Source organism: Arvicola amphibius, chromosome 13 (genome assembly GCF_903992535.2).
Source record: "Arvicola amphibius chromosome 13, mArvAmp1.2, whole genome shotgun sequence".
Classification (NCBI taxonomy): Eukaryota; Metazoa; Chordata; class Mammalia; order Rodentia; family Cricetidae; genus Arvicola; species Arvicola amphibius.
The window spans coordinates 46,340,882-46,353,898 of record NC_052059.1 but is presented as its reverse complement, the minus strand read 5'-3'; the positions used below and the strand labels follow the sequence as shown (position 1 = coordinate 46,353,898).

The 13,017-nt window shown below is 47.8% G+C and overlaps 1 protein-coding gene and 1 long non-coding RNA gene across 3 annotated transcripts in view; one reads left to right on the top strand and one right to left on the bottom strand.

Moving 5' to 3' along the window:
* The window catches only part of Dock5 (dedicator of cytokinesis 5), a 183,384-nt gene extending 179,088 nt beyond the window's left edge, over window positions 1-4,296 (bottom strand). The window contains exon 1 of one of the 2 annotated variants that reach the window (XM_038310701.1): window positions 4,049-4,296. In XM_038310701.1, the coding sequence (XP_038166629.1) occupies window positions 4,049-4,091 (43 nt within the window). In that variant the 5' untranslated portion in view covers window positions 4,092-4,296. Of the gene's footprint in view, window positions 1-3,521; window positions 3,698-4,048 lie in introns of those variants that run through there. The other variant, XM_038310702.1, reaches the window with a different exon arrangement.
* On the top strand, window positions 3,416-12,553 carry LOC119800510. The gene is made up of 3 exons (XR_005283031.1): window positions 3,416-3,571; window positions 10,654-10,842; window positions 12,332-12,553. It is a non-coding gene; the product is annotated as an uncharacterized LOC119800510 (long non-coding RNA).
* Window positions 12,554-13,017: the final 464 nt, after the last annotated feature.

Below are 13,017 nucleotides of genomic sequence, written 5' to 3'. Positions count from 1 at the left end.
CATAAAGTAATACAGACCTGGCTATATAGGTCTATAGACTCAACTACTCAGGAGGCTAAGGCAAGCAGATTCCAACTTCAAGGCCTGCCTGGGCTACTAAGGAACTCCAAGACCAGCCTGGACAACCTTGCAAAACGCAATAATGAAGATGACAACAGTCTGGGAGTACAGATCAGCAGTAGAACATCAGCCTAGGTCTCCCCAGGCCCTGCGTTCAGTCACCAGTCCCGCAAATAAGTAACATCGAAAAAGAAAAGTGAAGGAAACATAAAGTTGCTTGGCTTGGGACAGTAATCTATTCCTAAGGACTTAGCACTCGCTCTAGGGAGCTCGCTCTGGAATACTGATGTTGAGTATTAAAGTACTTATTCTAAAGAATAAAGTCTATCAATCCCCTTTCTAGACAACACAGATGTGCACAGTGGTCACTTAGGTTCACCCAAATACTTGAGGCTGAACTAGTTCATGTTGCATTCAAGAACTCAGGACCCCCAGGCGTTTTCAGTCCCTACTGAAAAACAATCAAGAGGGAACCAAAGCAGAGGCATGGCGGGACTGTTACCTTTCCCAAGCACAATTCAAATGCAGAGGACAGTCCACCCTGGCAGCAAACCTTCCCTGAGTGGCAGCCTTCTCTGCAGCAGACAGCCACAGGTGGGGTGGCTGAAAGTCACCAAAAGCCTCGAGATGGCAACCAGGCAGCTTTCATCATCTGCCCCCAGAAGTGACAACGTCCCAGGGCAGTACAATCACAGCAGTACACCCAAGAATGACATCCAAACGACCTTCAAACAACCCAAGGAATGCTTCCTTACTTCCGCAGGAAATAGTGGGGATTCTGACTTCTTCCAATAAAACCCACATTTTGGGTTGGGACAAGTGAAATGTCAAAGCTGAACTGGAGAAAACTGTATTAAGTCCCTAGAAAAGTTATGTGAGCCCACTTTCAGGGCCCCTCAACATCAAGGGCGATGACTACTGAAAACACTTACAGAGGTGGCCCCTTGCCCACAGCAGACATGTTCCAAAACCCCAGTTGATCATGAAACCCTGTAATACCCTGCCAACATAGGCCTAGGATAGCTTAATTTATAAATTAGGCACTGTAAGACATGAACAATAACTAACAATAAAAGATTATAATACTATACGAAAATAAGTTATATGAATGTGTTCTCGTTCTCCCTCTCATACGCCATTTCATAACTGGGCCTCATCTGACTACTGATAACTGCAAGGGGAACTGTGGTCAACCTGGTAAAACCTTCTGATTCAGGCAGAAATAAAAACCCATAACCTTCGTTTGCCAGAATTCTTCCCCTGGGGAGATGTAAACATCTAGCCCCTCTTTATAGCGCACTAATGACAAACCAAGGTATAATTCTACCAAGGTCCAACTTGGGGAACCACTGGGCTTACTTACAGAGCACAAGAAGAGTAGGGGACCCCCAAGTAATCTTGGCACCAGAAAGTCTCACTCCAGGTTGGATGAAGAACTTCCTTTCAGTTACCCTCACATGCACCCTCTATGTGTGTGCAATTCGGGCAGAATCAACACACCTAGCCATGCTGAGCATGGTGGTGCATGCCTTTATTCCCAGCTCTTAGGAGACAGGTTCAAACACATCAGTTCGAGGTCAGCCTGGTCTACAGAGTGAAGTTCCACGGCAGCCAGGGCTACACCAAGAAACAAACAACTAGCCAGAGATTGTTGGAGAGTGCGGCTGGGGTCATAGAAGAGAAACCAATAATCCTTCCTAACTCCTCCAACATCAACAGTCAGTACATATGCTGGCATGGCAAGTAGCCACAGCGGTTTTGCTGACCCGGCTAGCGTTCTATAACACCTGGTGGTGGGGAGGGCTAGGGATGGTACAAGGTGGAGACTCAGTGAAGACCTGCAGAAGCAAACCTCAAGGAAGCAGTAGGCATAGTTGAACCCCCAAGGGCAAGGCTACAGAGGGAGGCAGTGTTGGGAGGGTCCTGTAGAGGGGGGCAGGGTAAGCACAAGGGAGCAAAGCCCCATTGGACTGGCTCTCAGTGGAATACAGAAGCACAGTGATGAGTGTATTGTCCACGGTGGAGAGGTCACAGAAGGGGAGTGGAGGAAGGGACTCCACTATGTGAGCTCTGAAAACAGCTCTCTCGGGTTCTCCTCCAGCCAGGGCAAGCTTCCAACACAAGCGTCCCAATGCCCCCGGGAGACATATTCCCTCTTCAGCATCCAGCATCCACATCTACCTGAATCTGCCTGCGGTGTCTAGTGAAGGAAGTATCCCTGATGACACCCTGGAACAACTTTGCTGAGATCTGCTCCCCTAGAAGCAATAGCCAAAGACTTTTCACAACCTCTGATAAATAACCAAAACCCTGACTCCAGAGCCCAGGAAAATACCGGAAACAACAGTCCCACTCCATGCCTTCGACAACATACAGCACTCTGTAAGAAACATACCTGTTGGGAAAAACTTTTTTTTCCTTTTGGTTTTTCGAGACAGGGTTTCTCTGTGTAGCTTTAGAGTTTGGAGTCTGTCCTGGAACTCACTTTGTAAACAAGGCTGGTCTCGAACTCACAGAGATCTGCCTGCCTCTGCCTCCCAAGTGCTGGGATTAAAGGCATGCACCACCACCGACCGGTTTAGAAATGACCTTTTTATAATTAGCGACTAGTTAATGCTAAACATGCTTTTAATTAGTACTTTATACTGCTCAAATAAATTCCCTCCTTTTGGTGCAGGAGAGGGAATCCAAGGCTTTGGACATGCTATATGATTGACACACCAACCCTTCATCAATTTTACAGTATTTCACTTACACAACGATCAGTTACTTACTAGCCGGCACCTGGCCAACAATCCTACCAGAAGTTTGAGGGTTAAGTCAAGACTTGGTGATCTGGGGCTGAAAAAAATCTCACCTATCTGTGTGACCTGCAGCCATGTGGAGAAGCAAAAATTCTAAAAATAAAGCCAAATTAAAAAAAGTTTTGGGAAAAGATAGATAGATATTTACAAATGTCTTTGTGAAGGCTTTCAGCCTGCATCAAATTAATAATATGCTAAAGACGAGAGGGGAAACTTGAGTCACGGTTAAGGAGGCACATAGGAGTTATGTCTGAAAGGAGTCTAGATGTCGCAACAGACTAATTACATCAGGCAGTGTTTCTGCGGGCCCGGGAGGTGAAGAAAAAGAGGCGTGCTGAAGGGAGTGAAGCAAAGGATTACATTTCAAACGTGCCAAGTGAATGAATCCGAGAGAAAGTGATAAAATTCTCACACAACATACTTGTTTATCCCAGAGACTCCTTTTAAAGTCTAATTGTCATGGCAGTCGCCCGGCTAAAGGTGAGTGCTTCTCACCTGACCTCCTTCAATCAAAAGTGAAAGTGGAAAGTTTGTCCACTGGGTCCAAACCCGCATAGACACGGTTTCAGACCCAAACCAAGAAGACAAACAGCTCAACAACCACGGGGCTGGAGGATACCGCGATCACGAATTGCCACGCGCCAGTGCGGAACCTACCCTCTTCTTGTCACGCGGGGAAGCTGTGTCACACCTCCTCATCCACGCCGGTAGGTCGAATGGGTGTCCTCACACACAGCCCCAGGACCCCTTGCCCTCCTTCCCACGCCACACACTTCCTGCCTCTTCCATCACCTCCACTTGCAACTTAGGCTTCTAATTCTGTTTGTGACTGCGGTCGGGACTGCAGTCCCAAGGAGGGAAGGAGCCGGACTTTGGGGCTTCGGAGTGGAATCTGGAAAAGGGCAGGCGCAAAGCGCACCATCCCACGTGCGACCCTCGCTGGACACCTACGGCAGAGAGGACCCGGCGCGCGCTCCTACAGGGCGCAGAGCTGGAGTTGGGGGTTCAAATGGGGGATCAGAGTCCCCAAACCTAGCAGCACTTTTAGCAACCAGGGAGGGCTGGACTCCCGGGGCTGCAGCACCAGGGGGGCCGGGCGGCCAGGGTGCGCCAGCTCGGCGGGGCCAAAGCCTGAGGCGGACTCGGTGGCGTTCGGGTCAGGGTGGGGCGGGGCAAATACTCACCAACCCCGTACTTCTGCCTCTTGGTCGGGATCCAGCGGGCCATGGCGACGACCTCGCCCCGCGGCGCTAGCGGCTGTAGCTACTCGTACTCGGAGCGCTGCTGCTCCGGTCGGACTCTTCCGCCATGTTCCGGCAAAACTTGGGAGACTTTGGCGCGCACGGCCGCGTCTCCGCCGCGCCGTCCCGCCTCGCTCGCGCCCGGGGTCTCGCACGCCCGCGCTGCCAGCTCGCTCGCCCGCCCGCCCGCGGTCACCTGCTGGGGCCGGCGGCCGCGCAGCCCCGCGCGCCCTCCCCGGCGCCGCCCCGGCTCCTCCCGCTGGCCGCGCCCTCTGCGCCCCGGCCGCCCGCCCGCCCGCCTCCCCCGCCGACTCCGCCTCGCCCAGCTCGAGCCACGGCCGAGAGCTGGCCGCCGGGTCCTCCGGGTCCTCCCGGGGTCGCCTCTGCGGTTCCCAGCGCTCCCAGGCTGCGCCGCAGCGCGCGGAGGAGGAGGGGGAGGAGGAGCCGGTGAGAGTCTCCGGTCGCCTCCGGACGCTCAGTAAATATTTGTTGAATGAATGAGCGGTGAGCTACCGCCTTCGCCTCCGGGAGTGTCTGCTGAAGCCCCGAGAGCCGGAAGCCGGGCTTCAAATCCCGCAGGGAACTAGTGCAAGGGACGAGGGACGCGGGCGCTTCAAAAGTATCCTGTCTCCTTTCCTTTAGGAAACTGTATACAAAGCTCTAAGCTGGAAATCCCGAACTCAGGGACTTATTTCTCCCCCAGTAGCTGCTTCACACTGAGGGAAGGTGTCCGCTCCAAGGGGTCCCCTTTCCAACTGCCCCTCTGCCCAGAAGGACCCTGTGAGGAAGACCCGGGAACATTCATCCCGGGTCTTTTTCCAGACTCAGACTGAGGACTCCAAAAGGCGGCTGTGCCTTGAACTACACAGGGATGTTCGTGGCGCCCTCTGCGGGGAGATGCGCTTCCCCCAGAAGAGACCTCCAGAGTGAGGTAGACTCTTCTTAGAAATAAAATTTCAGATTAAGTGGCCAGTTAGCTTCGCCATCTGAAAAAAAAAATCTCTTGCGAGAAATTGTGTTGTTCTTGGGGTCTGTGGAGGCTTTCTTGCCAGTTTGGAGCCTGACAAGAATAGAACACGGAATTAAATCACACAGTAAAGGACAGTAATACTTGGTCAGAAATGAGTGACCTCTGGTGACTTTTTGCAAACCATGCCTGAATAGCTTTTTAATCCCGGTTTTCCTCTTTAGAAAATAAGTCCCAAACTTCGATTCCTGGATGAGAGAAGCATAATTGGTACCTACTAATGACCATGCTTCGGCCATCTTTCTTAAAGTGTTTCAGTTACATCTGGTTTTAAATGTTAATTTTTATTCTGTATTTGGGGAAAACTCAAAGTTAAATACTATTACATAATGTGTTGTTTATTTCCTTTGTAATTTAAAAATAAATTTTCATTGTGTACTTAATACTGAATGTTTAAAAATAATTACCAAAGAATCTAAACAACAAGAAAACAATAATCCAAGTTACAAACTGTACTGTACTAAACAGAGTTCTGAAAGGAAAAAATAAAAACGGGCAAGAAACACTCTTCGAAAGAAAAGAAAGTTCCAATTTGAATCTATTTAATACACAGAGAAACCTATTTTCTATCAGCGAAGACCTGACATCCACAAAGATCCCCACCATCTCCCCAAAATAACTTCTCCGTGGTCAATGACATCATGATCAACTTAACCACCCAGGCAAGGTGATTTCTTTTTCCTCTCTCTCTCTAAGTGAGCTACTCTGTGTTGGGCACTGTTCCTGGAATGGAGGTTCAGCAGTGAGGTAAGTGAGACCCCCTACCTTCACACAGCTGACAGAGAAAGTAAGACTAGGAGAAATTAATGCATGCCACAGGAGGCCAGGCCCGCAGAGAGAAACCCTAGCAAGGAACATGGGGAGTGTGGGTGCCATGGATTAACAAAGAGGTATCTGGAAAGGCCTCTGAGGTGAGAGGAGATTGTAGGGCAGAACTGCAGGAAGTGAGGATGACAAAGGGGGAAGTGTTCCAGGTGGCCTGCATGGCAAAGCAAAGGCCACGCAGCAGGTCCGACAGGCTCCCAGCTGGCAAAGAATCTTGGGCACCGAATGATCTGAGTAAAGCAGAGGAAACCTGGCCCAAGAGGCAGAGGTGCTGCCACGCAGGAGGCCACAACCAGGATGAGAACTTCCTGTGTTATGACTGGAGGCTCCGAGCTTCGGTCAGTGGGGATAACAGGCACTGTCTACCTGTGTCTGCAAGGGCTGAGGAGATCCACATCAATGAAGACAGCAGGGGAAGGTAGGTGCCTGTGGGAAGGTCTTGAGTTGTGGACACAAACTGAGGGAGGGGCAAGAGGAGGACAGAAGGAGCAGCGAGGGGCTCCCCACGAGGCCTACTGGCCTCTCTGCTTTACTAGTGTGTTTCTGGAAAAAGCTGGCAAGAAGATGAGCTTAAATTTCGTTGTTTTGGGGTTTTGTGATTGTGAGCTCTTTACTCGCACTGTCCACACAAAGGCTCTGCAAACCCTGGCCTTGGGGTGTGAGAGACAAAGCCAGTGAAGAATGAATGACTCCCGCACTCATTCCCGCCTGAACGACTGGTGGACACAGCTGCCACTTTTGTTTCTTGGTCTGTGATCTCTGCCTTGTCTGCACTCTCTGTTGTGGATCAAAGTTTGCTCCCCGCCTTTGGCTACTCCCTAGGATTTATTGCCTCGTCCACTGCTCAGCCACCGCTCACCCTGGACCTTTAGAAGCTGTCAACCTCAGCCATAGGTCTGGGCTGCTGGGGCAGTGGGGGCTTCCTAGAGTTGCCTCGGTCACCTGTGTGCAGGGAAAAGGATGGTCTTTGTTCTCTAACCGAGTATATATGTTTACATTTAATGCACACTAAATGTCAATCCTTTCAGCGAAAGCCATTTCAGTGGGCTCCCTGTGCGTAGTTGTAGGCTATTTTCAAAGCTCTGGATTTGAATTCGGACTCTGGAGATTTCAAGCCTGGCGATGATTGCTTTTAAGAGAGTTGGAGGAGGGAGGGAGGGGGAGGAGGAGGGAAGGAGATGGAAATTTTTAAATATAAAAAAAAAACCATGAAAAAAAAAAGATTAAAAAATAAATAAATAAATAAATAAAAAATTTAAAAAAAAAAAAAAAGAGAGTTGGAGGAACCAGGCAGTGGTGACACATGCCTTTAATCCCAGCACTCGGGAGGCAGAGGCAGGCGGATCCCTGTGAGTTTGAGGCCAGCCTGGTCTACAAGAGCTAGTCCAAAAGCTACAGAGAAACCTTGTCTTGGAAAAAAACAAAACAAAACAAAAACCAAAAAGAGGGAGGGAGACAGGGAGGGAGGGAGACAGGGAGGGAGGGAGGGAGGGAGGGAGGGAGGGAGGGAGGGAGGGAGGGAGGGAGGGAGGGAGATGGAAAACCTTCATCACAACTTCCATGGCGTTTATTCTTTTCCCTCTGCAGACTGAAGTCCACCCACTTTGTTCTATCAGATGATTGGATCCCAGTTTGAAAATCCATTTCAATCATAAAAACACAGTTATTCAAAGTCTTGTTATTAAAATGAGGGTTATAATTAGAGAGTTGACCAGATGGGTAGGTGGAGTAACAGCCTGTTTTCCAGAATTAGCCTTTCCCTTTTCCTCTGATGCCTTTTCAGGAAAGAAAAAACAAGCCATGAACCGTACTCCACAATTACAGATATTTAGACTCCAAAGCCCATAAGAATACCAGCATCTCATGTACCCAAGAAGACTCTCACATCTGTGCTTGCGGGAGCGCCACAGAAAGAATTGAGGAGACATGGATTTCTAGGCTAGCTTGATTGGCCTGAATTCTGGAACTGTCCCCAACATTTCCAAATATAAGACACCAAGACAGCTCCACTTTCCCCATTGATGGGGTTTATTTTACCAAGTCTGCCTGACCCAACTTTCTTATAAGAATGTACGGATTTTGTTATGGACAGTTTTGTGGGAATTATTTGTTTGTTTTTTCTCTAAATAAGGAAGTCAGTTTCTGCTAGAATGACAAGGAATGCAAATGGTTTACTGGAGCAAAGGACGGGGGTAGAGGTGGCACTTAGGGAGGCAGAGGCAAGCAGGTCTTCATGAGTTCTAGGCCTGCCTTGTCTACAGAGCAAATTCCAGGACACAGAGAAACCTGTCTCCAAAAGTAAATGATTATTGGCTCTAAGCCGAGATTTGAGGGTGTTTTCAGGCCAATGCTATAGAGTGAGTCATGCATTGGAATTTGGAACCCCTGAGCTGAACAGGGCAATGAAGCTCATCTTTTGAGCCCCAGAAACACTTTCCCATACACCCTGGAGATTCTCACATCATTCTCTACTTTGTACCCCCAAATGGTGCAGACTCTGAACATCACTGGATCCATCCTCTGCTTGGAAACCTGGCCTTGAGTGGGAAATGAACCCTGATAGTTAGGGGGGAGAATAATCTTGCTTTTATACCATTCCTCTCTTGATTCCCCCTCATGGGAAGATTTGTGCTTGGTTGGCACTTTAACCTCTTACACCACAAAACAAGACACTTTTGATTTTATTTCTAGGATGCTCTTTGTTGCAAACGTCTACATTGGTTGAAGTCACCTTGGGAGGGAGGTTGATGCTATGAACATTACGAAATCATTGTTTTGTTTTGTTTTTTTTGTTTGGTGGTCTGGGGAAATACTCAGTGGGTAAAGTATTGAAAGTGTTTGCTGAGTAAGAGTGAAGGCCTAAGTTTGAATTCCAGAACTTACGTGAGGCTGAATGGAGAATGGTGGTGTGCTGTATCCAGGGTCTCTGTAGCGGGATGTGGCACAGTGGTGTGCTATAATCCAGGGTCTCTGTAGGGGGACATGACACGGTGGTGTGCTGTATCTGAGGTCTCTGTAGGGGGACATGTCATGGTGGTGTGCTGTAATTTGGGGTTCTATAATGAGATGGGAGGTAGGGACAGGAGGCTCCCTGGAAGCTAGCAGACCAGCTAGCAGAAAACTACAAGAGATCCAATGTGCACAAGTGTTAAGGTGAAGACTGGCAATCAGGTTTCTCTTTTGACATCAACGTGTATATGTGATACACACCAGCACTCATACATATGAATGTGTATGCACACATAAACACACATACAGATTTTAAATTAATCATTAGTTTGCTGAAAACTATATTAGATTCATAGTCATGTGAGATGGATGAAAGCTCTTTGGTTAAAAAATGGGTGCATTTGTATAGTTTTTTAAAAAATAGGTTTTGAAAGGTCCATGTATGTACATAAAAAATACCTCCCAAAAGCTTGGCATGATCACACATATCTAAAATCCTAACATTCAGGAGAAGGCAGTAGGAGCATCAGGAGTTCAAGTCCACCCTAGGATAGATGAGACCCAGTCTCAAGAATCAAAAATGGAGCTGAGCTGGAGAGGTGGTTCTGTGGTCAAGAGCACTTGCTGCTTTTGCAGAGGACCCAGGTTCCCTTCCCAGCTACGCATGGAATCTCACAGGCACATTTAACCCCAGTTCCAGGGCATCTGACATCCTTTTCCCACCTCTATGGGTTCCTGCACGCTTGTGGTACACATATACTTACGCCAGCATACACATAACATAAAATAATAGATATTTTAAAACAAACCTAGCAAAACTGTTCAAAATGAGATAACGACGAGAATTCAGACATAATATGGAAAACTCATGGGCTATGCGCACAAGCTGGGAATTGTCTGCTTACACTCGACCTTTATCTGTGGTAGGAGTAGCGGCTCACCAGCAGTTCTTGGTCCCAGTGACACCTGGGCTATATTGTCTCCATGACTGTCACATTTGGCAGAATTTTCTTCCTGTCACTCTGTCAAGAAGACAAAAGCTTGGTCTAGGGTTTTTATTTAGTGTCAGGACAATTTCAGTTCCTGTCCTTACCAGTTATGGAGTCATGATGGGTGTGTGTGGCCAAGCATATACCTGGCTTCGTTCCTCCCAGTGCTGTCCCGTGAGGTGACTGTCACTCTTGTCTTCACCTCACAGATGTGGGAATGGTGGTTTAGAAGATGGAAGAAATTGCCTGCGCAGTTAACTAGTGTGAGGCACAAGTAAATCCAGACCAAGCAGTCTAATTCAGGGCTCTGATGGAAACCTGAGGTCATGGGTCTTTTTCTGGAAAGGTGCATGTGTGTGCACGTGTGTGTGTGTGTGTACGCGTGTGCTCATGCACGCAAGTGCACATGTATACCTTTGCTGACCATAGGGACTTGGTTTTGTTATTTTTTTTCTCAAGATAGGGTTTCTCTGTGTAGCCTTATCTGTCCTGGAACTGGCTTTGTAGACCAGGCTGGCCTCGAACTTGTATCCATCCTCCTACCTCTGACTCCCGAGTCCTGGGATAAAGATGTTTGCCACTACCACCTGGCAACCGTAGGGACTTTGCTGCAATGATTTGATGGCGCAGTTACAACAGGAATCCAGCCACAGTCAATATGTAAATGAACGAGTACAGCTGCTTTTCGAGAAAACCTTATTTGTATCTGAATTTCACATAATTTCATGAAATGTCTTTCTCTGGTTTTCTATTCCCAGGCATTAAGGAAAGTAACTCCAGGCTGCATAAAAGCAGCAGATAAACTGACTTGGCCCTCAGGCCTTAGTTTGTCAGCTCCCACAACCCTGCCCTAAAACAAAACAGGATTGGCACCCCTTAGGTGGGCAGGAGGGCTGGAGCACCCAGGAGGAATAAGATGAAGGAGACCTTGCTGGAGCCTTCCCACTGTAAGTATTTGCATGAGGACCTGGGAGAGGTCACTGGGAGGAAAGGGTCCTAAATCGTAAACACTGGCTTAGAAATCACCTGACAGGGTCTTTGGAGATTGTGATGCCTATGTAATCCCAGCCCTTGGGAGGTGGAGGCAGGAGAATCGTAAGTCCCAGGGTAGCCTGACCTCTGTGACAAGACCCTTTCTCAAACGAGAGAGACAGAGAAGGTAGGGTGGTGGGGTTGGGGCGGGGCAGAGAATGTGACATTTCTAGGAACAGGGAGATCCATTTTTTTCTGTTTTTATTGTCTGCACCCACCCCTTTAAAGTCTATACTGAATGATAAGAACTCTAGATCAAAATCCAAACCTCCTCTGTGAGACAATGGCACACACGATTGCTTTAGTAGCCACAGCAGACACCTCCAGAGTGGATGCGAACATCTCAGTGGATGCCCCTGTCCCCCCAAACACTGCCAGCCAAAATAAGGGATTAGCACTAGAAGGAAGTGTTACAGTACCCTGAGGAGATCGGAAGGGCCAGATGAATGGTGGCAGTATCATCTGGTTAAGGTTAGGGCAGAAGAATATCAAATACCCAGAATGCTTTGTGAGCCCTGAGAAGAATGACTTGGTGTTTTCCTAAAATATCTGTAGGGATATTCTGGAAGGCAGAATAGGAGGTCTCATTAACTGGCCCGAAAAGGCCACTTGGTATCAACTCCCTCCCCCCCATACACACACACAAACACACCTCCCCTGTTATCCCTAAAATTTATGTTTTTGAATGTCCTTCTTTGTATCCTTTTGGGAGAAAGGGCAGATAAAGTAGAATTGTTACAAACACAATAAAAGTGACTCAGACCTTTAGGGGCTTTTAGTTTGCACTGCAAGAGTTTGAATTCCCTTATCTTGGAAGGTGTTCTTTGAAACTGTGTGCTAGCAAGAACCCCTTGAATCGCGTAAACTAGACCAAGGTTAGGGTGTTGGCTGTTATTAGGACTGTGATGCACCCCACCCAGTCCATTCTCAAGGTGCAGCTTCCTCCAAGTGCCTTGCTCACATCTGGCCAGAACTCCTGAACCCATTTCTTCCGAGATAACCAGCTGTCTGCCCGTCTGGACTTTGCAGCAGTCACCTTACTTGGCGGAGCAATTTCTGGCAGGCAGAGTCCTGAAGTTCATTACTTCCGTGGTTTCTTAGTCATCCTACTGTGGTATCAGGTGCTTATTTAAACAGGCCCCTCCCTCCCAGTATATTACAGCTCAGGGTTTGCTCCCTTACACTTTGCCTGCTACGTTTGCAGAGAGCCCTTGGGAAGGAGAATTAACTCACTTCAGCTCATCCCAGATGCAAACTCCACTTAGAAGTGATGTGTTTGTATTAATGCCTGCCCTTGTGAAATGTGGTCTTGGCACACTCAAGCGCCAGGCAGACCCTGGCACTGGGAGGTGATTTTGATTTTTCCTGTGATTTTCCTGTGAGTCCTGGTTTGCTTCTTTGCAGATTGCTCTTGTAGTTCTTTGCCTCGGTGCAAACGCTGGGAATTCTTCAACATGCTATGCAAACTTGAAGAAGGAGCTCCTACTATGTGCCCAGAATGCAAACAACAGGACAACTCAGATGGCCGCTTCATTAGTTCAACCTTCTCTAACCTTTTTGATGCAGAAGCATACTAACAAGAAAATGCTAGGAAATTTATTCAAGAATAAAAGAGAAAAAGCTGGGTGTGGTGGTGCACACCTTTAATCCCTGCACTTGGTAGGCAAAGGCAGGAGGATCTCTGTGTGTTCCAGGATAGGCAGAGCTACATAAAGGGATCCTGTGGAAGAAGGAGAAGAAGAAGAGGAGGAGGAGAAAGAGGAAGAAGGGGAAGGAGGAAGAGGAACAAGAATAAAAAAATACAAGCACACCTAGTTAGAACTAAGAAGGATCTGGAATCACAGGTGTAGAGAAGTCAGAGTGTATAAGACTGATTGTGTACAGGTTTTATAAAATAAGCTGTAAGATCAAAATGTAAAATAATCCACTGGGAAATGAAAACAAAGAAAACAGAACCAAAAAAATAGTAAACCCAAGCCCAAGCTAACTAAACAGCATAGAAAGTATTGGAATAAAAATATTACTGCTAAAGAGTATACCTAGGGGCTGGAGAGATGGCTCAGTGGTTAAGAGCAATGACTGCTCTTCCA